The sequence below is a fragment of the Callospermophilus lateralis genome, chromosome 5 (assembly GCF_048772815.1).
Source record: "Callospermophilus lateralis isolate mCalLat2 chromosome 5, mCalLat2.hap1, whole genome shotgun sequence".
NCBI lineage: Eukaryota > Metazoa > Chordata > Mammalia > Rodentia > Sciuridae > Callospermophilus > Callospermophilus lateralis.
The window spans coordinates 159,438,935-159,465,705 of record NC_135309.1 but is presented as its reverse complement, the minus strand read 5'-3'; the positions used below and the strand labels follow the sequence as shown (position 1 = coordinate 159,465,705).

The following is a 26,771-nucleotide window of genomic DNA, read 5'->3' as shown; positions in this document are numbered from 1 at the left end:
GAATAAAATTTTAAAAGACTTTGAATCGTTTAGTTATTTAAGGACCACTCAGAAATGTATATGACTCCCAGTCAGGAGGCTGAGGCAGGAAGTTGGAGAGTTCAAAGCCAGACTCAGCAACTTAGTGAGGCCCCAAGCAACTCAGTGAGACCCTGTCTCTAAATAAAATATAGAAAGGGGCTGGCTTCAAAATATATAAAGTTCTTTTTCCACAAAGAACTGATGCCTCTAGGGCAGCTTTGGTAAGTGATAGCAGGTTGTCAACCACAGCAGTACACACCTCACCCTGGACTTGGGTTTCACTTGTTTTAGCTTCCTTCTCATTTCTCAGAAAAGCTCTCAAGGATTTCAGTGCCCACTCAGTTCAGTCCTGATTAGGCCCAGGGCATCCTGGGAGCTTTCCAGAGGGCGCTCCGTGTCCCCTAACCTGTGGCCTTTGTTTCCTGCAGGACGATGGTCCTCGGCGTTTCCTTTGGAGCTGCGTTCCTGTCTCTCGCCTTCATCCTTTTGGTCTGCTTTGCTGGACAGATTTTGGTAGGTACTTCAAATGTGGGACTTCTTTGAAAACTGTGTTCAGTTTGTAAAACGGGATTTCTGGCTTAAAATATTCAAATATAGGGTGCTCACTGATTCACATTGCAAGAGTGCCTTTCCCAGCAAAGGAGCCCTTCAGGTGAGCAGCCCTGGGTGTGAACTGAGGCAGCTCGCGGACAAGACAGATGCTAACTGAAGATTATTTAAAACCTGTCACACCCTAAAACAATGTTTTTGCCTAGTTGTTTTTGTTAACATTTTATCCTCTGCTTTAAGTTTTCTGAGTATCCACACCAGTAAATATTAGTGTAACAGGAAGCTTTTCTTGTACGGGGGGGTGGGGGGGGGTTAAAATTTGAGCCAAATACATTTTTGACATCCACTTTCAAGATATAAAATTCTGGAATATTTGAAGATGACAAATGGTCAAATATCTTACCTTATTAGTATTTCAATTTTAGCCAACTGTCGTCAACTTTTGTGGCTTAAATATTCGTTCTGGATATGAGTTAAATCTCAGCTTATTCTTGAGTGTCACAAGGGCTGCCGGCTGGCCAGAGCTCAGTGCGGGCTGTCCTGAGAAAGCCGACAGACAGCAGACCCCAAGCACAGGTCAGTGCTTCCTCTTGCTCACTGCAGACGGATCAAACAGAAGGGGCCACTCTGAGCCAGGTTTCCGGCAGAACCCATGGGCATTCTCTGGAGAAGCCTGAAAGATATTTTTATTGTACAAATTTCTTTATTAGTGTATTATAGTCATATATAATTATGGGGCTCATTTTGACATATTAATAAGTTCATATAACATAATTTGCTCCTTGCCCATCCCCTGTACCACCCCTCCCACCCTCCTCTCTCTGCCTAATCTCCTTCCTCCACTCTCTTGGTCTTCCTTCTGTTAAATTCTTAGTTTTTACTGGTGCATTGTAGTTACACATAATAGCGGATTCCTGTGACAATAATTTATTATAGAACATAAATAAGAATAATTTTTAAAATAGTTGTCAATAGATTATGTTGTGTGATGTCAGAGGTTACAGAAAGACTATAAATAGCTTCATATTTTCAAAATCATGATTTCCTCTGCCAGCTAGACTTTGACAGCCCGTGTAGGTGGTATGAGCAGGGGGCCCACTCCACCTCTCAGGATCACACTCACCCACATGCCACACTGGTCTCTCTTTCTGTTGAGTTTATACTTTGTGTCTGCTTCTCCGTTGCAATGCCATTGCTGCTGGTGACCACATCAGTAGGGTGCCATCAGTACCCAGGCTTCTTCAGGCCTGTCCCCACCTCAGGAGCTCTGAGGAACAGTGACCCTGCCATCTGTTGCTTTCCGGTCTCATGTGCCTAGGCTTTTTGGCCATCCTTTGGTTAGGATTCCTAAGTGCGCCTCTGCCTTTCCACACGCCCTGTGCCTCCTCCGCCTTGTGTTTGCAAACTCTGGTGGGTTTTGTTCCCTTTAGGATAGTTCAGATCTTTCAGATTGCACTGAAAACTCTCCCCAACATGGAATTGTGGTTTCTGATTTACTTAGGTGCACAGTTAGTGTCCCCTGTCTCTGGAAACCCCCTGGGGACCGTGTAGGCTGTAGAGAGGAGAGGTCAGATAGGAGAATGACCCACACACTGAAGGACTTTACATAAGTGCTTCTTATGTAAAGGTGCCTGGTTTCCCCCATCCCCAGAGTCATTCCCTGGGGTGGGAAGCACAGGGCCCCACGGTCTCTTTTCCCCCTACAGAAGCCTCCACAGCTGGTTTCTCAGCGGCCCTCATTGTGGTGCCATTGAAAATCCCAACCTCCTTCTAACAAAGGCAGTTGACAGCCTTGTGTCTAAGAAGCCATGTTTTGCATTTTCTATTCCTAGGACTCTGGTTTTAGGTGTGGGGTGGTGGTATATATTTAGGGTTTCAAGCTGATTTTTCTTCCCACCAAGTTATTATAGAAAAGAAGCATAGAGCTAAGGCCCAAAAAAGAATCTCAAGAACAATTCTGCTGCCTTCGTTGAGTGTTGCTCTTTCTGATGCCGGCCCTCAGCCTGCACAGAGCCCCTCCCTCTCACACCTGGCACAGCTCTGGCTTCATCCTGTCTCCCCAGGAGGCTGTGAAGATGTCATCTGTAGCTCCATGTCCCCTCCCCTTCCCAGGCACCTCCCAAGACCCTGGCACCTGTGTACCACAGGCTAGGAAGTGCTTTTGCCTCTGCGGTATCTCAGAGAGAAAATCCCCTGACTACAAATGAGCTGGTACCTACTTCCTGCTTAAGAAGCCCACACAGGGCCAGGGAGGTTGACCTTGAAGGTGTCTGTTCTTCCCGACTTGGGTCAGTGGATCCATAAGTGTGACATCCCTGGGGCCGGCTGCAGTTCTCTGCCCAGGTGAAATGCTTGTCAACTCCAGGAAGGAATTCTCAGCCCGATAAGTGACCACACCACTCGGTGAGGACTTTTAACTGTCAACATTTAGGACATCAGTATAGGGGTGGTTTCCGAAGGCTTAGGTAGGCTTTGTATTTGACTCTCTAGGTTCCTCCCAACACTCTGGATATCCCAAATAGTCCGTGGTGGACCTGGAGAATACCACTCCACCTAACTGCTCACTCCCCGGCCCCTGGGAAGGCTGCCGGTGCTCTGGGGTCTTAGGGTGACTGGCATTTACCTATGACTTCAGTACTGAGCTGAGGAGGAAGTGCTTAGTGGCCCTGCCTTACCTTCTACTTACAGACGTGGTTGACCTTCTGAAAGTGTAAATGCCAGCCTCAGATTCTCTGCCAGGAGAATCAGAGTCAGCGTCTCTCATAAAAGCAGTGGGGAGAAGGTAGCCTCGCTGATGCTTTTCTTGCTGGGGTTTCATCCTTGCCACCCTCTGTGGCCTAGAAGGTGCCGCCTGAGGAAATCAAATTGGTCTCTTCATAGCTGCATTTCATGAAAGGAGTAAATCATCAAAATGGGCAAACGTGAGGGTGAAACAATGCAGGTTTTGTTCTGTTGACAGGAGAACCATTGGATATCTGTTGGTAGCAGGTTCTGGAGACTGCACCAGGGAATTCCTTTCTGGTTAGCATTACTTCCATGGGCAGCCCAGCCCTTTCCCCTCTGTCCCTCACTGACACCAGGGCTCGCCCAGGCCTCCTGCAGGAATGCCCTGGTGGTGGTGCCCACTCTCAGTGCAAGCCCCTGGGGTTGGCTCAGCCGCCCAGGATCTTCTTGGAATCCACCAACCCAGGTACTGGGCACCCGTGGTCTTGGGACTGTGCCGTACACTTTATCCCACACTTCACAGCACTTCATTTTCCCACACTTCACAGCACTTCATTTTAACCTCTAATATTTTTCCTGTTTTGCTCCCCTCACTTGAAGTCACAAATGTTCTCCTAAACTTGCTTTTTATCTCCCACTGGACCTAGTAAAATGCTATTCACTAAACATGATTAATAAGCAGATGTGGAGTAAGTAAGTGCCCACCCAGACTTCTGGCTGCTTCTCTGGGCCTCCGGTTGTCCTGTGGGCCTCCTCTCCCCAGGCTCCATGTAAGTCCTCCCTCATTTCTCCAATGCTTAGGTGGAGTGAGAGGGACCCGAGGAGCCTTCCTCCTTCTGCCCTGAAATCCCTCGCCCGAGTATGCTGGCACCCTCTGCTCTCCTGGCCTGAAGAGCCCACCTCTCCCCCCGGCCATCTGGCACTGTCTGCCGGGCTTCCTGCATCTTCTGCCCTGTTACTGAGGGAGAAATGTGCAGTGAGTCTGTCTCAGCTGGACGTTGCTCAGTGCAATACTTGGGGCACTTGAAAGACAGGATAAATATTTAATGTCAGGAAGCTTGAAGGCTTGCCAGGGGGCTCCCAAATGTATTTCCTGGCACTGCTGCTCAGAAAACACCCCACCCTGTCTTCACCCAGTTTCAGCCCCTTCTGAGCTCCATGCCCTGGCCCAGGGGAGCTCATCCCTGCTCCACTGGACCGCCGCCTGGTGTCCTCCTGCACCAGGTCTGCATCACGTGCCCCTGAGGTGCTTTACATTCTGTTTCCGATTTTCTCGTGATCTTCAGAATTATAAAACTTGAGAGCAGAAAGGGAACCAGAGACAACCCATCCCACCCCCTCAGTTTTTGTATGAAGGACTCATGGATCCAGAGGGTCACATGTTTATATGAATGTATCCCAATTTCTGAGAATAAAGGGTGCTTCTGTGGAAATAATGCAAGAGGGTCCATACTCGGATCTCCAAAGGTTGGAGTGGGCACTTTGGGGAGGAATCACCAAAGTATGAGGCTGGCCTGTACATACTTCCTGCCTGGGTTAGAACCTTCAGACTCAATCCAAACTGCCCATGGTAGGTGGGGTCTCCCTAGTGGCCCCGATTCCAGCCAATCACAGTTTGTAATTAACACATGTTATATTCAAAAGGCCCACTCGCACCGCCAGATACTTAGCATGTACTGGCTCATGTGTCCTCGCAAGAGTCCTTGGAGGGAATATCCACTCTAGTCGATGACAAGGAGACTTACTGGTGCAATGCAGCCTGCCCAGTGGTGTATAGCAAGTGGGGATTGGAGCCAGAACTGGAACCAAACTTTGCAATCTTGTGGTGGGAGGCAGGTTCCAGAGGGCCAGGCAGTGTGACATCCAGCAGATGGGATCCAACAGCAGGCAGGGATGTCCATACTCACAGACATGGGCCAGGGTGGCATAGAGATTGCCTCGTAGTGTCTGCTGAGCACCCACTGATCAAATCACATTGGTAAGAGAAGATTAGCACACACAGGCCCTGATTACTGCTCTCCTTCAGCCTAGTTTTCTAATGTACATTATTCTGCTCAAGGTCTAGATTATTTAAAACTCGGTTCTGGGCAGTGTGTAATTGCATTTTAAGATATATTTGATAAAGTGGAAACAAGAACATTAATTTATAATTGGGTTTATATTTTAAAATATTCTAGTAAGAAAATACTCAATGATAATATCTTATAAAATACTTCTGTGTGTATGAAATTTCTTTCAAAGTGTTTCCATATATATTATTTTGATAATGAAAATAATCCATTTTATCTAGGTGGAGACTGAAACTATAATAAGAGATTCAAGTTCACAGTTTCATTATAGCCTGCGATACAAGAACAATTAGAGTTGTCATCACAGTGATAATAATAGGTACACAGTCACTGTCAGATTTAATGTTCCAGACTACCTGAGATGGACTTACATCTCTATAACAAGTACAAGGGAGTGGCTCTAACTAAAAATATCACTATAAAAAAAAATCGCCAAACCAAAAATGCATCTTTGGAACAAGCCCGCCAGATATGGCAAATGAAAATGCTAGAAAAATGTCAGAAGAAAATTTTCTCCCAAAGTTGTTACCTTGAGCTTTGTGTAGCAGAGATCATGTGATGCCCATCTGCCCACCTCACCCCAAGCAGAGATAAAAGCACAGATACAGGGGTCATATTGGGGAACAGAAAGTAGGTCACGCAGCAGTTAATAGGAAGCTTCTACCCTGCAGGAGCTCTTTCCCTTGGAGTCTATTTTCTCTAATGTCGGTACACACTTGCAGCCTCCCTTTGGCTGAATTTCGATCCTCTTTCCTTCAGCTCCCCCTTGTCCACCCATGGATTTAGGTGTGTCTCTGGTAAACAACATTTGGCTCCATCTTGTCTTCTCAGACCCAAAGTCTCTCTCTTTTTACTTAACAAGTGTAATGCATTTACGTGTATTATAATTACGGCTGCAGTCTTGTTTTGCTTTTTTTAAAACCCACCTCTTGGCTTTTAATTATTTATTTTAATTATTATTTGCTTTTAATTATTCTTTCTCATCTTCTACCTTCTCTTGACCAATGGAGATTCTTCTCTTTTATTCTCTCAAATAAATTGGGAATGAAATATCCTAGTCTGGTTTAGTTTCCAGCTTGGTCTTGGTGATTTGGTCTTGGTTTTAGTTATTGACTTAAAGCCTGTAGCTTGTGTGTGACTTACCAGATGTACCCTGGGGAGCTGTGCAGGCCTCGTTCTGAGTCTGATGCTCCCTACCCATTTCCCATGCTAGCTTGCTTGAATGTTTCTAAACTAAGTTGCTCAAACGATCCATTTATTGTTATTGTGTTTAGCGATTTCTTTGCTCAGTGCTCCCTCTGAATACCATTTCTCCTTCCAGGACTCAGTTTCTTTATCACAAACATGCTTTCTTTCTGTGCAAACATGTGCATGCTCATCAATCGACACATCATTTTCTAAAAGTTGTTTATTTTTCTAGTTGTGACAATGTTTTCTAACATTTTGAAATCATAACTGCCTGATTCCCTGGCATCTGTTATACTGAGAAGTCTCCTGCCTGTCTAACTCCTGTCCCTGGGTGGAGGATTAGATCCCTTGGTCATCACAGGATTCCATCTTGTGGAAAAGAGACCCCTGTGCTAAAGTGGGTTGGCTACCACTCTTCCTGTGGGACTCAGTGTGGCTCCTCCACCACAGGCTCATCCTGCGCCAGGCCATTGTCCCGTATCTCCTCTCGACTTCTTTTCTATTCTCAAACTGCTACTGGAAGTTGGATCTCTCTGTTATGTCTTCTGTCTCAACGGCTTTTCCCTCCTCACTTCCGTCGTCTCCTGTTGTTTACTCGGATCGTCTTCCCTCCTTAGGATAACCCTTGAGTTTAAGACCCCAACATTGACACGACCATCTCGAGAGAGATGACTCTTTCTGGAAGCAGCCCTTCTCCTCCAAATCGCTGGTTCACGGTGGAGTCTAACCTGCCCTCAGCACCTCAGTCTTGTCGAAGGGCCTGTTTCAGATCGTTGCAACACGGTCCGGTCTTGCTCATTCTGCTCTCTGTGTCCACTGCCTCACAAGGTCCGTGATATTTTATCATGAGGTCACTTTCAGTGTGAGCAGGGGCCTGCCTGGAGTGGGACTGTCCCTGCCCTCTGGGGGTCGTGGACCCTTTACAAGCAGCATCGTCAGTGCTTTCCTGGAGCCCCAAGGACTTCCTCGGGTTTCCACCTGGTAATGACCCTTCAATTTGGGATGCTCTTCATGAAGCAGCTGATATAACTTCCAACTCAACGTCTGCATCTGGAGTTCCTGTTTGTCACTGAAGCTGGTGGGTATTTTCCTGGGCTGGCAAGTAGAGTTACTCGGGTCTTCTGCATGGAAGAAACAGCCTTTTGAAGCTGCTGGTTTTGTGGTGGGGTCTCAGTCCCAGTTGAGGGAAAGGTGATCTTTCCCTGTGGGCACTGAAAGCCCCTGCTGTCTGCTGCCACGCATGTCCTGCTCCTGGACACTCCTGGCCGGCCCTGCAGCTCCGGCCCTTTCCCAGAGCTCTCTCTGTCTCTGTCCTTGCTGAGTCCTCTCTGTCTGTCCCTAAGGTAGTGGTGCATTCAGCAAGCATTTGTTGGGTCCCCCTACTTCACACACACACAGCTCTGGTCTCCGAGGAGCAAAGGCCAGTGTGATGTGGGCATTGTCCTCTATCAGCTCAACCTGTGGCCAGAGGCAGGCTGTCAGCCAGTGCAGTGATGTGAGGGGGGTTCTGTGAGTGTCCCACAGTGCAGAGGTGGCCAAGGACTGCGGTTCCTCCAGGGCATGAGAAAGAAGAAGGGTGACTTTGGAAAATATGATGGGTTGAAATAAAGAAATCCTTCCATAGGAAACTGCAGTACAATTAATAATCAAAGTACACGTGAGTCTTTATGACACTAAGCGTTGGTTGGAGTTAATGCCCCAGCATGTTCCTGCAAGTCAAGGTTGTGGTCCTCAGCACACTTAATGCCAGAGTCGATGTTCCTCCAAGGAAATACTCTGGAGCGGATGTTTACAGGACAAACCTAACCACTGCAAGTTTTAAAAAAATATTTTTTAGTTGTCAATGGACCTTTATTTTATTATTTATATGCGGTGCTGAGAATTGAACCCAGTGCCTCACACATGCTAGGCAAGCGCTCTACCTCTGAGCCACCACCCCAGCCCCTAACCTCTGTATTCTTGAGGCAAGATTTTAACATGGGGTTTGTTTTTCTAATCTTAACAATGTCTTACTCAGCATCCTGGTGATTTTATAACTCTTCTGAGATTTTTTATGTTATTAAACTTCACTTTATATAAGCAACTTCTTTCAGATATCTCAGCTTATCTTTAAGATGAATACTAATGGGATTTTGAGTACAATCTACTGGTTAGATGATTAAGTCTAGAGGAATTAATTTTACAGCAAGAAGCTACCAGTTGTTCCTGATGCAAGATGTTCAAATTAAGGAAGGGAGGGAGGGAGGGAGAGGCAGGCAGGAGAGAGGGAAATATTTTTGGTAGCGTTGTCTTTTCTTGGTTTATTTTAAAATCCAAATAAGGTATCTGAGCATTTCATTTCCTTGCAGAGGATCTGCCCGTACGAGATTCATCTTGCACCTTTTCCAGGGCACTGCGCTGCTCATCCTCCCCAGCACTAATTCTGCAGTAGGTTTTCCTCCAAGTTCATTTTCTTTCTTCTTTTCATCTCCTGCTATATTTAGTGCCAGTTCTGTGTTTGTTAGGGGGTGAGGTGGTATTAGCAGCCAAGAGCTTTTCTGAAGGCCGACAGTGAGTTTGCTGTAAGGCAGGGCCGGTCCTAAGACACGGGGGCAGATGGCAAGACCAGGGGTCTCAGGCCCAGTGAGGCCAGCAGTTAAGACTAGACGACCCTGGATCAGAGCAGGCCTCTTGCCCATTTGAGCTGATGAGCAGCTTCTGAATTAAGCCCAGGATGTTACGAAATGCCCTCATTCCTGATGTTTAATCAGAATGGCCAGGCTTTGATGGACTTGCTTTTCCCCCACAGAGACTATATCTGAATACTTAACCAAATCAGAAGGATCTGAACTGAATCATGGTGTGAAGCCACTTTGGCAGAGAACTGCAAATGGAGCCCCAAGACCCTCTTTCCGTCTCTTCATGCCAAGGGCGTGTCCTGAGCCTCCTCTTATTCCCTGGTCCCCGTGGTCTCTCCTTCCTTGTTCCTGCCCTCAGCAGAGTTTGCTGGTTGTCAGATTCAGATCAGGTGGACTTAAGGGGCCCCTACTTGCTGATGTGGATGGAAATGTAGCCACCTGCCTCCCTCACCTTGAAAATGATGGATTTAAAGATGATGGCACAGGGGGACATCAGGGCATGTGGAAGACTCGGCAGGAGAAGGAAACCAACCGTGTGCACCTGCACCCTGTCTTGAGCCCGCACGCACCAAGCCCAGGTGCGTGGTGAGCAGCCCCAAGTGCCACCCATCTGTCATGTCCTGCTGCGCGTGTATCTCCCCACCTCCGTTTCAGTCAACTGCAAGCCTAGGAGTAGAACATAACAGCCTCTATAGGCAACATATTTGGTGAGATTATATATTCTGAGATTTTAAAGCAACTTGTTTTAATTTCAGAACTGTGTCTTGGAGTAACTGAAAAATATTTTACCTAATTGACTTCAGGACGGAATCTCAGCTAGATTTAAATTTTCTCCCTGAAGCAATCAAGCTTTGTATTTTCTGCTCTTAGGGTTTTCCGTGTCCTACATTTTGAAAATTTCTGTCTATAGACACATAAGCATTGATTTCAATAATTTGGTCCTGAGAAAAATACTAATCCTAGTCAGTCAGGACACAAACGTGTGACGGTTACCTTGAATTGCAGAACCAAAGCAGATTCTGCCAACCTCTGACAGAATCTGAGCTAGAGGAGGAGGATGGTCCGTTTGGGTCTTGATCCTTCATGCTGCCTTACAGCTTCTCCGCTGCTCTCAGATCTGACTGTGTTCTGTGCTAATATCACTAGAAGTAGCATGAATTAAACAACCATGGTGCACCTTCTCAGGTAGGCATTCTGACTTCATGGCCTTCTGGATACTGAATATGGCAGAGCATTAAGGGGTACTCCTTTTCTTGTTCTTCTTTTGTGGGTGTTTTTTTTTTGTGGTTTTTTTTTTGTGTGTGTGTGTGTGTGTGTGTGTGCTTGGGATTGAACCCAGGCCAGGGGTCCTTTACCACTGAACCACATCCCAAGTCTTTTTTTTTAAATAATGATTTAACCTGTATTATTTTATTTTTTAATTTTTTAAATATTATATATGTAATATTTAAATATTATATATATTTAGAATATTTAAAGTATTTAAAATGCTCACCATCTACAACATGTATATATATATATATACATGTTGTAGATGGACATAATATATATATTGTAGATGGATATAATCCTCCTTTATTTTATTCATTTATTTTTATGTGGTGCTGAGGATTGAACCCATGCTTCACACATGCGAAGTCAGCGCTTGACCTCTGAGCCACAACCCCAGCCCCCTATTTTTAAATTTTTATTTGTTCTACTTAGTTGTACATGACAGCAGAATGCATTTCAATTCATCGTACACAAATGGAGTGCAACATTTCAATTCTCTGGTTGTACACAGTGTAGAGACGTACCATTTATGCAATCATATAGGGTAAGGATGTCCATCTCATTCCACCGTCTTTCCTATCCCCATAACCCCTCCCCACCCTCCCCTTTGCCCAATCCAAAGTTCCTCCATTCTTCCCATACGCCGCCCCCATCATAGATCAGCATCCACTAATCAGAAGAAACATTCAGCCTTTAGTTTTGGGGGACTGGCTTACTTAGCAAAATATTCTCCAACTCCATCCATTTACCTGCAAAAACCATGATTTTATTCTCTTTTGATGCTGAGTAACATTTCATTGTGTGTATATACCACAGTTTCTTTATCCATTTATCCATTCATCTATTGATGGGCTTCCAGGTTGGTTCCACAGTTTAGCTATCGTGAATCCAGCTGCTATAAACATTAGTGTGGCTGTGTCACTATGATATGCTGATTTTAATTCCTGTGGATATAGACCGAGGAGTGGTATAGCTGGGTGAAATGGTGGTTCCATTCCAAGTTCTCTGAGGAATCTCCACACTGCTTTCCAAACTGGTTGCACCAATTTGCAGTCCTACCAGCAGTGTATGAGTGTGCCTTTTTTCCCACATCCTCTCCAACACTTATTATTGATTGTATTCTTGATACTGCCATTCTGACTGGGATGAGATGTTGCATTTCTCTAATTACTAAAGATGTTGAACACTTTTTCTTATATTTACTGATCACTTATATATCTTCTTCTGAGTAGTGTCTGTTCAGTTTCTTAGCCCATTTATTGATTGGTTTGTTTTTTGGGTGTTAAAGTTTTTGAGTTCTTTACATATCCTGGAGATTAGTGCTCTATCTGATGTACATGTGGTAAAAAAATTTTCCCATACTGTAGGCTCTCTCTTCATCTCAATGATTGTCTCTTTTGCTGAGAAGAAGCTTTTTAGTTAAATCCATCCCAATTATTGATTCTTGTGATAGATTTCTTGTAGTTTAGGACTCTTGTTAAGGAAGTCAGGAACTAATCCGACAAGGTAAGATTAGGACCTACTTTTTCTTCTATTAGGTGCAGGGTCTCTGGTCTAATTCCTAGGTCTTTGATCCACTTTGAATTTAGTTTTCTGCATGATGAGAGACACAGGTTTAATTTCATTTTACTGCATATGAATTTCCAGTTTTTCCAGCACCATTTATTGAAGAGGCTATCTTTTCTCCAATGTATGTTTTTGGCAACTTTGTCTAATATAACTGTATTTGTGTGGCTTTTTTCTCTGTCTTCTATTCTGTACCACTGATCTACATGTCTATTTTGGTGCCAATACCATGCTGTTTTTGTTTCTATAGCTTTGTAGTATAGTTTAAGGTCTGGTACTGTGATGCCTCCTGCTTTACTTTTCTTGCTAAGGATTGTTTTGGCTATTCTGGGTCTCTTATTTATTTATTATTTTTTTGTTTGTTATTTTGAGATAAGTTCTCACTAAGTTGCCGAAGCAGGCCTCCAATTTGTGATCCTTCTGCCTCAGCCTCCTGAATAGCTTCAATTACAGGTGTGCACTATCGTGCCTGAGTCAGAGCTTTAAGGGGCACCCTACCAGAGGACAGATTTAAGGCCTCGACCAACCCCAATCTGTACCTCGCACTTGGGTAGCAACATGATGTGCAGATCTGGCCCCAGGTGGCCTGTGGGAAGATGCCCTCAGCTGAGCACATTTCCTGCCAGCAGCCAGTGGTTCCGCTCCTGGGGTCCCTGGAGCCCAGAGCTGTGCTGGCTTGAGATCCCCAAAAGACTTTTGGAGAAATGTGGAATTCCTAGGAAAAGCAGCCCAAGAAGTGAACCTAGAACACTGTCCTGCATGTGCGTCAGTGGGGCTCCTGTGCTACCAACGTCCTTCATGTCACACCAGGACAGGGAGGAGACACACCACAGTGGGAAGGAGGAGAAAGAGAGGGTCATGTGGATGTTGACCAAAGAGGCATAAAGCAAGTGGATTTGGGGTCCCTAAAATGCCTCTGAGAAATATCGTATTTTCTCAGGGAAATAATGAGAGTCAAGACTTTTAAGACCATTCCCCGTGCTCCAGGTGGTCATTTAAACCTCCGATGAGGATGAAGAGACTAGTGGTGCCATGATCCCCATTCTACAGGCATAGAAACTGAGACCAGAGAGGGTGATGAACCTGCAGAAAACCTCACAGCGCTCTGGGTTTGAACCTGGACCACTGGCTGGTTCTTCTTAGTCCTCTACCCACCTCTCATCTGTATGAATGTCATTTAGCTATTGTGTCAGCCTTTATTATATGGCAATGTTCTTGCAACAATGTTTTTGCTTTCTGTTTTTACTTGTTTATCATTCTTTTCTTTTCTTTTTTAATCTTTTCCTTTTTCTTGGTGCATTATGATTATATATAACAGTGGGGTTTACTGCATTCATACATGCACACAATAAAACAGTGTAATTTGACCAAGTTCATTCCCCAGTACCTCCCCATTCCCTCCCCTCCCTCCCCCGACCCCCTGGTTCTATTCCACTGGTCTCCTTTCCATTTCTCTTTTTAACTTGTTCTGATTAGTCACACATGGCAGTGGAATGCATTTTGACCCTTTACACACAAATGGAGCACAGCTCCTCATTCCTCCGGCTGTACGTGTGCAGAGCCACACCAATAGTGTGATCGGACATGTATACAGGGTACTGATGTCTGTCCCATTCGTCCTTCCCCTCCCCACTGCCCACCCCTCCCCTCACTCCCCTCTACACAATCCAAAGTTCCTTCATCTTCCCTACTGCCCCTCACGATGGATCAGCATCTGCTTATCAGAGAGAACCTTTGGCCTTTGGTTTTGGGGGATTGGCTTATTTCGCTTACATGATGTTCTATAGTTCCATCCATCTACCTGAAAATGACATAGTTCATTCTTCTTTAAGGTTGAGTAATATTCCATTGCGTGTATATACCGCAGTTTCCCTATCCATTCATCTACTGAAGGGCATCTAGGTTGGTTCCACAGTTTAGCTGTTGTGAATTGAGCTGCTATAAACATTGGTGTGGCTGTGACCCTGTAGTAAACATCCCTTTACTCTCTGCCTCTTTTGCATTTTCTTTCTGAATCATTCCTAAAAACCTTGTTGATGAGTCTGTTTTTGATTTTTTTTCCTTTTTATTGGTACATTAAGTCCATTGTCAACAATGTTTTTAGGAATGATTCGAAAGAAAATGTAAGAGGCAGAGCGTAAAGGGATGTGTACTAGTGATGTTCAGAAGGGCTTTCAGTTGAGTTTTACTGCTGTCTCACCAGGCCCACCGCTGGGTTAATGGAGCAGGTCCAAGGGCAGATTTCTTCACTTGTGATTTTTTTTTTTTTTAATCATTACCTTTTTGTGTTTCCCGTCTTGGGTCATCGTCTTGGGTCATCATCTCGTAGTCTTGCTCCACCGTCTCTTTAGCATAATGGTTAGAATGATCCCTGGAGAGTGCTTAGGCTGCTTGTCCTTCCACATGACACATAAACTCCCTGCCTGCAGCACACTCGTCAGCCACACCTGGGGGACTGCGCATCCACCATCTCACCTGGTCCTAAGGTGCGCCCTCGGGTGAGGTGAGCTCATCACTAGAGCCACAGTGAGTGGTGAGGGACCCTGGATGTCCTCCTGAAAGGACTCCATTCCTTCTTGCATCTGGCAAGCTGCTCCTGCAGCCACGCCTACCCAGCCGGCAGGGGGAAGCAGCCCACAGTCCGTCTGTCCTTCAGAGGGTGAGTGCGTAAGCAAGACGTGGTGGACGCTCAGCAGAAGTTTATTCCTTCAAATAGAAGAAGGAAGTCGTCGTGGATAGTACAGTCTGAGGAACTTTGAGGGCACATGCTAGTGGGAAACGTCAGCTCCCAAGGACACAGGTGACGTGACTCTACTCACAGGAGGTCTCTCCAGTGGCCAGAGTCATGGAAACAGGAAATGGAAGGACAGTTGCCAGGGTTGGGAGGAGGAAGAAACGGGGAGTTCTTGACTGATAGGTGCAGAGTTTCAGTTTTGCAAGATGAAAAACTAGATATATCACTCTGTGGTGTGAACGTAGTTAATATTTCTTACACTTCAAAGTGATCTAGAGAGTAAATTTAATAATATGTTTCTCCACATGATTAAAAATTGTCTAGAAATTTTTGAAAAGAATTTCTCTGTATGGAAGACAGACTGGCAGACAGGACGAGGTGAAGCCAGCCTGCCCAGGCCACTGGGCACCACCTTTGTAGGTTTAGACAGCAAACTAAGCCTGGGGTCTATCTGTATTTTCTTTTACATTTTCTTTTTTGTATTTACAAACACATACATTTTTGTACCAGGGATTGAAGCCAGGGGTACTTAACCACTGAGCCACATCCCCAGCCCTTTTTATATTTTATTTTGAGACGTGGCCTTGCTACATTGCTGAGACTGGCTTGGAACTCACAATCCTCTTGCCCCAGCCTCTCAAACAACTGGGATTGCAGGCATGGGACACTGCACTGGGCTTTTTTCCATATTTTTATTGGTGTCTTATAATCATGCATAATGCATTCATTTTTACATATTCACACATACACACAAATATAACAATATAATTTGGTCAATTTTGTGGTCTGGTTGTATCCTTACAATCTGCCATTGCATCAGTAAAAGGGGTGGGAGATGTGTTCATCTGTTTTCTACACAAATCAGCTGAACTTATAATAACCATTTCAGATGAGATCCTGCACATCCCCAGAGTGGTTTAATTAACTGACGTGTTTCTCCTGCCAACAAAATTACTTAAAAACATAACTTCAGGTTTATTTTAAAAGGCACACAGGCCCCTCATACTTTGTCTTAGAAATGCCGTTTGTTCATGTGTGACCGTGACGCCGACATGATTGCATTGCAGTGTAGCTTGGTGTGGGTCCCCAGGAGAGGGTGGAATGTGCTTGTTCAATTCGCGGATGGTGCTGATGCTCTTTGTGGTTTTAAACCCCATCATTAATAACCTCGCAAGGACCTACTAAACCGCTGCGCATTTCCTTTCCTTCCTCTCTTCTCAGCAATGCAGCAAAAAAGCCTCTGCCTCTCTCCTGTGGCTCTGGAAGTCGTCAGGCATCATCGCCAACCGCCCCTGGCCGCGGATCTCCCTCACGGTCGTCACCACGGCCATCATACTCACCATGGCCGTGTTCAACATGGTAAGCCCCAGGGCTCCTGCCACGTAGGGCCCGTGCCAGGCCGGGCATTCTTGCCTTTCATGGCCTGTCCTGGTGCAGTCCTTTGGTGACACCCATTACTGTAACTCCTTTGGTGACATCCATGGCTTCCTGCCTATTAAATTCAGTGTCTATCAGCTGCAGCAAATTTCTCCAAGGAGAAGAAGGTTTCCACAAGTTACCTGGAGAGAGACGGTGGCTTCATAGGGCAGTACCTACCCGTGTCCTTGCTCCTGGTGACTGCTTGGCAGAGCACAGAAGTCACAAGGAAGTGCTGTAGGACCATCAAACTAAGAGGGTGCAGCAGACGAGTGTCCTGCCCAGGACTTTGGAGGGCTGATTTCAAACCCAGCTCCTGACTTATGCTGGGAGCTTTGGAAAGATTCCCCTTAAGTGTCCCAGGCTATGTTTCCACTTCTAGAAAGTGACAGCCAGGATTTATCCACCAGGTGGTTCTAAGGCTGAAGTGAGCTGAGTTCCCTCCATGCTTAGGTCAATGCTGGGCATTGTGGAACCAGTGGCCACGCTTCCCACACCTGTATCATCATTACTGGTGTCTTCCCCAAGATGGCACTTAGGTGTGAGTGTGCTTGGGGACACATCCTTCTTATTATTCCTTCATCATCATCATCATCATAACCATCACCCAGAAGGGTCCTTGATACTTTGCAAGTGCTTGGAAAAGCAGAAGAGCATGAGAATACCATGAGTTCTTGCCTCTCAGAAGCATAGCATTAGGTTGAGGTGACAGAGCACATATAATTTAATAATAATGTCATTTTTGTAAAGGAGAAAGCAGTCATTGCAAAATAAAAAAGATTCTTTCTGCATATAAATGCATAAGTGTGTCCCAGGGCCACTGCTGGAGCTCAGCGCCCAAGGCACGCTCTGCCTTCAAGTTGCTCAGAGTGGGTCCAGAGACAGCCCACTGGTGGACCTGTTCCGGAATCATCCTGGTGCACACCAGAGGCAGCCCCTGAGGCACATAGAGGTGGCAGGAAGGCAGAGCAGACCTGCTGGCTGAGTTCTGAAGCACGAGGAGTTCACCAGAGGGACCTGAGGCGGTGGGGCCAAGAGAAGGTGGACAGGAAATGAGGAGAGATGGCCCCTGGGTCTAGAGCAGAAATTTGCAGAAAGAGTAGTGAAAAATAGGGCTGAGGAAGTGGAGGTTGGCCCTAGGTGCCCACATGGAGTCCACCCTCAGCCCCTGCAACAGGTCACACAATTGCCCCCAGACACCTGGAGATTCAGGTGAGGCCATTGCCTAGTGGAGCCCAGATAGGCTGGAGCCCCAGCCCAGGAGTGGAATGGCCTCTCCAGGCTCTCCATGAGGGGGATCTGCGTCTTGCCCTCCTCCACCCTGAGGATGTCCTGGGGTCGTGGGCAGACAGGTAGGTAGGCAAGAGCCTCGGCTAGAGACCTGAAACCCGAGTGTTCCCACAGCAGGTTCCCCACGCTCAGCCTGTGGCGTGTTGTGCATTAGTGCTGCCCTGGGATCGGCTCCCCGAGAAGCGCAGTCAGCTCAGAGCAGTTTTGTAGATTAAGCAGCAGGCGCCAGCTGAGTCCAAGGTGGACTCAACAAGGAGGGGCAGAGAAACAGCACTCTTGAAGGATAGCAGGGTGCACTGGCAGGAGTTCTGAGTGGTTTTTGCAGCCAGAAAGTTGTGTGTCCTTTCCACTCCGAAGTGAGTGTCTGCTGCAATGCCTTTATCGTCAAACCTCCTCGTCTCCCACCTGTGCCCACCTGTGCCCGTCAACGTGCTTCCTGAGAGTTCACCTTCACTGGCCAGTAGCAGTGGGTTATAGCAATAAGCCATCTGACATGATGTCTGCAGGGAAAGATATCTCTTTAGGAGGTCTTTGTTTTCTTCATATTTCCAAACATCCTAAGAAGTGAATTCTCTGTAAGGAGTAGTCACTCATTAGTTTCTAAGTGAGTGATTGAATAAGTAATGAGTGAGTGAATAGGTAAGTTCCTAACCTTCTGAAAAAGAAACCATTGCCTTTTGTGTAAAATCCAAACTCAGAGTTATTAGGTAATAGTTTTAGTTATTAAAAATTAGGTAATTTTTTAGGAGAATTCAACTGGGAAGCATCTGATTTGGGAGCTGACCACATGTCATGTGGGTAATTGGTAATGCTAGACGGCAATTGAGTGGCTGTCTGTGAATGTTTGACAAGCACAGGGCTTAGGAGACGTCCCTGCAGCAACCGGGATACTTCTAGAGAGAGGTTTGTCTTCAGTACCAGAAGGAAGTCTCCCACTGTTGTCCTTCCTCACAGAGAGCAGGGTACATTGCCAAGGGAAGTGGAGGAGTCCGCTGAAGACACTCGCACAGGGTGACAGAGGCTGTGAGAGGAAGTTACCAGGGACGGGGAGAGGGGAATGGTGGTGCTTCGTGGGTCAGAGCAGCCCACACTGAGCAACCTTCTCTGGAGCAAGGAAATGGCTTTCTATCCCATCCTGTCCTTCCATGCGGAGGGAAGGGACCAGTGGCCATTTTTATTGGCACCTGGTGCACCGAGATCAGTGGCTCTGGTCCGTGCAGGTGCTCTAGTATTTATGTCAAAGCAAAATCATAAAATGGCACGGAAGCTGACATTAGATATGGGAAGGAAGTAATTTTACCTAGTAGTAGTGCCAGCTTATAATTTATTAATCACAGAAGAGCTTGTCCCCGGGGCTGTGCCTTTGATCACATCAAACGGTTTACAAGGAAATGCCCTCCAGCTCCTCCGGTCCCCTGCTGCTGAGCTGGAGGGCTGAGGCAGACCCAGCCTCCTGGCCACACTCCCCGCTGGGTGGTGCCCACCAGCACCAGATGATGGGAGCAGAGCCGGCAGGTTAGAAGGCACCCCCACAGGTGCGGTACCAGGGAGCTGTCTTGCCCCTCACCCCTTCTCACCTGGGAAAGTGGACACCTCCCCCGGGGGCCAGCAAAACTCCCAAGTTTCTCTTAGGGACAAAGCAAGGAGCTTTGTTTTTTTTTTTCCTTTTGTCTGTCCTTAATGTTTGCTGTTCTTTCTTGTGTAATAACACGTCTGACATAAAACGTATCCCGTAACTCTGACAGCATGAGACTCAGTGGCATCAGGACATATGCAACTCGGTGCAGTGGTCACCACTATCCACCACCAGACTTGTGCAGCACCCCAAGCGGGATCTCTGTCCCACGAAGCACCACCATTCCTCCCTCCCCTGTCCCTGGTAACCAGCGTTCCACTTTCTATCCCCGTGAGTTTGCGGGTCCGGTACCTCCTACGGGAGGGCTCACAGGGGAACTGTACTTGTGCCTGGCTCATCTCACAGCACGCTGTGCTCAAGGCCTCGGCTTCTTACTGAGGCCCCAGCCCCTCCACAGCAGTGAGCCTCAGTTTCCTGCATTTCTCCCGATGATGGCACACTGCCCTTATTAACAGCTTCTCTAGCATCTTCTGCCATTACCCTGTTTGCCTTAGAGGGAGACAGTTAGGAATAATTTGAGATGGCCTGAAGCTGCCCATGACTTCCCTCTCTTGTTGACTGTGGAGCTGGGCCCCTTCACATTGAGGCTTTTCATCCATTTTTAATAACTACTTTTTTTTTTTTTGAGCCTGCATTTTAACAGCCCTTGTGAGAGTCAGAGCCAATAAGAGCAGTGTGTTCAGAGGACCAGCTTTTAAAGTTTCATTATGCACTGATATTGAGAGTACAGGTCAAGTTTCATATAAAATAAATTGTGGGATTTTATCAGGATTTTTTCAACATCTGATGTTCATCTGTTTGATATCAAATATCTCAATAAAAAGTGGAGAATGACCAATTAGCTGTCCACATTATTTTTAATATAGGTTCTTGATATCAAGTTGCAGGTGCCTGGTGTTGAGCTTGAGTTCACAGCACATGTGTGAGCTAGACAGCCCTGCCAGGGCTTGCTCTGATCCTTGACACTGCCACCCTGGGACTGCTCTTATCATTAGGCAATTTCTTCTGACAAGCTCCTAAGAAATGTATTATACATAAACATTTCATGAATTTGCGAGCCTCACAGACAAGGGGTCAGCCGAGGTCACTGGAAATCCCTCTGACCTTCAGATTGCACGCAGACGGCAGGCACAGTACCATCAGGCTTAAGGCGCCCTATAAAATCGTGTGCTGACACTTGGACATGCTCTGAAAAACATGGTCTTAAGACGATTCTAATTGCCTGGGAAATGTAAAATTCAGAAGTAAAGTGGACACAGGCTGTTAGCACTGAAGGGGGCGTCTTGTTCTGATGACAGTGTCACTTTCCCAACCACCTCCAGGACCAAACATGTGCAAATGGCTGCAGCGAGGAGCCTCAGGTAGTGCTGATGCCGAGGCGCCCGTGTGGAGCCCGTGGAGAGGGTCACCTCAGAAGAAAGGGGGACGGGGGTTAGAGGTCGCTTGGCTTAGGGATGCTTGAGGAACACTGGAAAGGGCAGCCCAGGGGCTGTGAGGCCTTCGTGCGCAGAGAGACCGAGTTCACTGTTATGCAGCACCTGAGCCCATGAAAAGCTTGCCCAAAGCGTCTCTCTCCTCCCACAGCAACGACTTCACACCCCTTCTTACTTCTTTAGAGTCTGTTCTGTGGCAATTGCCTCAAGAAGGTTTTTTTGTTCATCTCAAGACTCTGCCTAAAACTAAGCTTGGTGGTCATCCACCAAGTTAAACAGTCTCCTGTTATTTGTCATTTCTTGATTCTTTGCTGTCACAGAATTTTGGTCATATTAAATCTAAAGCTATAACATTTTGAAGCCCAATATTTGCCAAGCAATTATTCCATCCATTTTTTCCTGATATATGTGAATTGGCACATGTGCAGTTCTACTGTGGGTTGTGACACTTGATGTAAATTCTTTAGCAGTAAATAAAGAGATCTACTGCATTTCTTTGATTTTTAAATTAACATTTTCCTAAGCGTTACCAAATGACAAAGTGCTATATCTAGCGTTAGTCCAGGGAGAGAAGAGTCTTGTCCCCAAAAACATACGAATAAACACCTTCCTGTCTCCCTACGTGAGCTCGGGTGTTGGGCAGTATCTATGCCATCAAAGGAGATAAATCAGTAGACAAAAGCCATCGGAAATAATTCAGGGAAGTTTTGTTTTCCAACTTTGAGTATGAATGCTTAGCCTTTGCAGAACCACTGCCTGGATTCACAGAGGAGGTGAATTTCTTTCAGCCAGGTGAACATGACCCAAGCCACAGCGCTCTGGTTTATCTTTCCAGAACATTCCTCTGACACTCAGCCACATTACAGCAGGTGACCCTGGGTCACCTGGTCTAGGAGAGAGACTGGTAGGGGTGAGAGAGGGAGGAGAGGCTGAGTCTTTCCAGCCTAGCTACAGGCCACCATGGCCTTCTGGGTGCTGTAGTGACCACATGACACAAGAGCTCACTGTCTTTGTCTTCTCAGGATTTCTTTTTATTCTCCCTGAGAATATCCATCCTCCCGGATTTGTGAGGCCTTACCCAGATGCTCACAAACAGTGCATGGAAATATGATCACCTTTTGTCCATAGCGTTAATTTTCTTCTTTCTTTCTTTCTTTTTCTTTTTTTTTAATATTGGGGCATCCAATCACTGAGCCACATCCCCAGTCCTTTTTATTTTATTTATGTTTTTATTTTAAGACAGGATCTCTAAGTTGCTTAGGGCCTGTCTAAGCGGCTGAGGCTGGTTTTAAACTTGTAATCCTCTTGTCTCAGCCTCCCAAGTTGCTGAAGTTATAGTCATGCCCCCTACACCAGGCTAATTTTGTTTTTTTGAAATCAAAACCCACAGAACTCTATTGACTCACTTAGTATGTGAGCCAAGAAGGTACAGTTACTGCAAGAGACTTGTTCCCGAGGCTCTGTTTGTCTTGGAAAGCAGAATGTCACACACATGGCCGTGCCAGCTAGACGAGCCCTCTGTCCCAGGCTCTGTGCAATTATTTAATATTTCATACAGATGCTTCTGTTTTCTTTGGTATCAATCCTGGAGCCCTGGCATGCTCTATTGAATGTGCAGCACAACAGTTATTTAGTTACTGGATAGAAATTCCCAAGGCTTCAAACAGGACAAGATGGACGATGTAAGCGTTTCCGGTACAGAGACGCTGTCCTATGAGCCATCCTATTCCCGCACACAAGGACACAGCCGCTCATAAGCAGCACCTACCTGATAAGTTTTAAATCTCATTGAAAACACCTTTCTCTCTGCAGTTTTTCTTGAGCAACTCCGAGGAAACAGTCCTCCCCACCGCCAACGTGTCAAACTCAAGTTTTCCGGCCTCAAACAACCAGGCAGCGATTCTGCGTGCACAAAGCTTATTTTTCCTGCCGGTAAGAAAGTGGCACTTGTCACTCTTCATGTCATTTCCTTATGTGCTGTCAGTCTGGACAGTTATGTGTCAGCAGAGGGCCTTCTTTTGAGGTCTGGCCTGGACTTTGATCCTCTTTCTCAACTCCACTCCCTGGGGTTATGGAGGGGGTCCTGAGTTGACAGATACAGTGGTCACTGGCGTCCCAGCCCACGTGTGAAAACCCAGGTGTCTCGTGGTACTGCTGCCAACCCGGTGGTCTTCCTTCTCCTGCCCGCCCGTGTGTCCAGCATGCACCTGCCCTGGGCATCCATGGATGTGTGGCTGAGTTTCTGGGTGTGTGGCTTGTGGGCTTTGCTGACTGTCCAGTGCATTCATGTTTCCCCCCAACGCTGTGAGGATGGAGTCCACACCTCTCACTTCTGCCTCTCCTGTGATTCTGTCCTCCAATAATTCTTGCTGACTCTTTTTGACCAATGTCACAAAGGAAATAGACTGAAATGCCAAACTTTCAAAAACATAAATTTTTCTAGTGAAAAAAAAGTTAAATCAGTCACTTACTACTTAATTTCTTTATTTCATGATTTTATTTAGAAAAAAAATTTAGACCCCTCTCTTCATTTTCTGAATCACCATCTAATAGTAGCCCAGGGTCTTCCCATTACCTTCTGTCTCCACCGTCAATCTTGAGAATGCCAATGGACTCTTGGAGACTGAAACTGGTAAGTGGATACATGTACTTCCAAAGTCACCTGCCACTAGTTTAAACTCCATTAGCTGTGACAATAGGTCCCTCCATTCTTCCTTTACTGATATTCTCCTTGATATTTTGCTTTCACCCCTTTTCTCATCATTTTAAGTTCCTAGGAATCCCACAGCTCTGATACCAAAAACATTGGCCTCTGATGTTATTTGAGGTTCCTGAAGCTGAGGCTAGTCCACAGGCAAGATGACCAAGGTCTGGCAGCAATGTCCCCAGGGTTTGGGAGGAGGGGAACCATAGCTTCATCCCTGTCCAAGGGGTCCTGTCTTCCAATTGAGTGTCATCGCAAGCCCTGGTCTGGATCAGAGACATTGTCTTTTCTACTTAAGTTGCGTGACAAGTAAGAGACAGAATTCACCACGAGGGTGTTCTGGTTGTAATCCCCAGGGGCAACTGGGAGCATCTGCAAACATACAAATATAAATATTTCCTGTATGGTTTGCCTCCTCCTCCTGGAGCCGGTGACATCCACATGATCCTCAGCCCAGTGGGGAGAGGACGCCAAGTAATTCTTCCAAGCATTCGCATGGCAATTTAAGTTGAAAGTTTAAAGTAAAAATGCATTTTTTATAGAAAAGACAGTATGGCCGACAAGAACAATTTTTATAAGTCTCTCTGATATGTTTGGGTAGAACAGCTCACCATCATTAAAGGAATAAGACCATCACTACGAATTTCACTTAGGTTCGTCTATTATCTTTGCAATTGGAATAAATAATTAGAAACCCAAGATGGGAAAGGCAGCGTTGCTTAACCTGAAAAGAGATGAACAAAGTGCACGGTAGAGTATGGAAAATCTCAGTAGGATTTAGTAAGCAGACTTCCCTCCTTCCGACCTTGAGCTCCCAGAAAGCAGATGCTGGTCAGCTCTGCCAGGGAGGCACCTGTCCACAGGGGCTGTCTGCATGGAAGCTTCAGGATTAACTCAGGAGCTCAGAGACCCTGAGGAGCCCGGAAGCACCTTGGCTGCCTCCTTGAGAGGTCTCCAGGGACACCACACCGCCATCTGTGCTGTGCACCACACAGTCCTTTCTCTCAAACCCACGTTACATCATGCCTAGGGTTGGCAGGTGAGCAGAGAGGAGTAGGAGTACCCCTTCCCTGCTGGGGGCGGCAAAAAGTGACATAGCTCTTCTTAATGCCAACTATAGGCCACCAAGAAAGCACAGACACAGGTGGACTCTTTGCCTTGCATCACTGATATTGGAAATTAGTCTTAAAGACGGGAAGGTTCACCCCCAGAGGTGTTTGTCAAGGTATTCATATAACATTAGCCACAAAAAGTGGAGAAAAGACCTCAAAAGTTACTAAAAGCAATTTTTAAATAAACTTTGTTACAACCACACTGTAAAATTCACCCAGCCTTTATGATAGAGGTTGTAAAAATATTTAGTAACATAAAAATATATGCACTTGTGGAAAATTATTAATTGAGAATTACTATCTAAAACTTCCAAATAGCACGATCGTCACTTTCTAACATAATAACCCTGATTATTAGTAGTAGCAAAAAAAAAAAAAAAAGACTAGAAAGACAAACAAAAAACTAGCAATGTTAGCTAAGGTGGTTTTGAGATTGTTAGAGATCCTCATTTTCATAGGTCCTTCTTTAACATCAAATGTATTGTTTCCACAGCAGGGAAGAAAGGTCATTTTAAAATGCCAGATGCAATTACCCATAAAAGATCTTTGTCACATAAGCTCTTCACACCACAGCAGGCATTATTTATGTGCAATGCTATCTCCTCCAATAAACTGCCTCGTGAAGTAGATAATATTTGAATTCCCATTTTGCGGATGAGGAAATGGAGGACCATAGACATCAGTAAACCCCTGAGACAAAGCAACTATTACTTGACATAAAACAAAAGCTGATTTCATCAATTACATCAAAAGTGGTAAACATGACTAGTAGTCAGGTTACTGGTAAGTATATCCTAAGAGAAGTCAGTTCAGTGGCCAGCTGCCAGAACTCTCGACCACTGAGCATTCTTCCTGGTGGAGTGAATGATGTGGACGGGACAGCTGGTCTGCAGGGCTCCAGCCTCACCTTCTCCCTCTCCGCACATCCCTCTTGGCTGTCTGCAGCTTCCCAAACTACCTGTAACGACGGACCACATTTTACACAGCTCTGAGCATCCTTGAAAGTCATTAAGACTAGTTATTAGAAATTGGATTACTGCTTGCCATTAGCATAAATATTTTAGGAGGTGTTCCTGAAATGTGGGTACTTTCCCAAAGCCTGGGAATGAATTTTAAAATGGGAGATCTTGAACATTATTTATAGGCATTGACACATGTTCCAAACGAGGGATCCTGTGGGGACCTGTTCCAACCTCCCAGTCCTTCCAAAACTCACATATGCCTATTGATATACATACACCTTACAAAACAGTGATCATGTGTTCTTCCTTCTCATTCGATTCAGTGACACTGGTTGAAAACTTTGAGTACAACAGTGGTTTCCAAGTGTAATTTTCGTGATAGAATCCCTTTAAAAGTCAAAACTTACAAACAGCCCCAGGTTGTAACAATAGAGCTCTCCCTGGGCAGGCCCTGTTCTGAACTGCTTTGTCATATTTACTTGTCCCAAGAGTTTGCTGAGGTGGGGTCTTCATCCCTCCTGAGAGTGACATGAGGAAGAAACGGTTTTGCCTTAATTGTCAAAATAAGCCCCTCGGCCATCAGATGGGGCAGGAGCGCCACCTGGGAGCTTCACTATTTTGCTGGTTCCAGGGCAACTGCAGGGCTTTAGAGAGTGGTTCAGGATCCTCCTGACCACTGACGAGGGGACCGCCAGGTTGCAAACCAGCATTTCTCACACTCCTTGTGGGAAATTTCATTTTGCTTTGTTTATTGAATTTCAAACACCAAAGATCCTATGTACTATACTTTTAAAAAATCCCCTGAATGTAGAAAGCATCATAACTACTTTCATTTTCAAAAAAATAAACGACGTTTGCCTGTGGAATATCCTCAATGTAGGGGTTTTTTTTTTTTTAATTTTTTTTTCGGAAAGTGTTTGGCAATGTATGTGCTTATTTTTATTTATCATGCCAGGTTGGATCAGAAAGCTGTGGAATGAGTAACTTTCAAAAATCAAATGTACTCAGGCATTTGGCTCTGGCTCATAGGTAGAAATAGGTGCCTGCTTTCCCAGCCAGCTCGCAAATTGACCCCGTGAGCGTGACGTTGGCCCCCAACTCGATCGTCAGCATCTCCCTGTAGAGAGGGGTCCTCAGTGGCTGTCTGTCCTGTCTCCTGTCCAGTACTTCATATACAGCTGCATTCTGGGGCTGATATCCTGCTCGGTGTTCCTGAGGGTGAATTACGAGTTGAAGATGCTGCTCATGACGGTGGCATTGGTGGGCTACAACACCATCCTTCTGCACACCCACGCCCACGTCCTGGACGACTACAGCCAGGTCTTGTTTGAGAGGTGAGTGCTTGCTCTTCCTCCTCCGTCTCTAGTTCTCTCGCGGGGTGTTGGGTGCAGACGGGCAGTACCGTGTCACTCATCCTCACTCCAAGAAAGCTGGATGAAGGGATGTTCAGGGAGATGTGAGTGTTTTTACTATCGAT

At 45.8% G+C, this 26,771-nt stretch overlaps 1 protein-coding gene across 1 annotated transcript in view; it reads left to right on the top strand.

Annotated features, from left to right (window-relative positions):
* Adcy2 (adenylate cyclase 2) overlaps nt 1-26,771 on the top strand; it is a 380,087-nt gene that overhangs the window by 303,663 nt on the left and 49,653 nt on the right. Inside the window, exons 15-18 of the mRNA XM_076857485.1 lie at nt 450-534; nt 15,963-16,100; nt 22,329-22,448; nt 26,459-26,628. Of these exons, the coding sequence (XP_076713600.1) occupies nt 450-534; nt 15,963-16,100; nt 22,329-22,448; nt 26,459-26,628 (513 nt within the window). The remainder of the gene's footprint in view (nt 1-449; nt 535-15,962; nt 16,101-22,328; nt 22,449-26,458; nt 26,629-26,771) is intronic.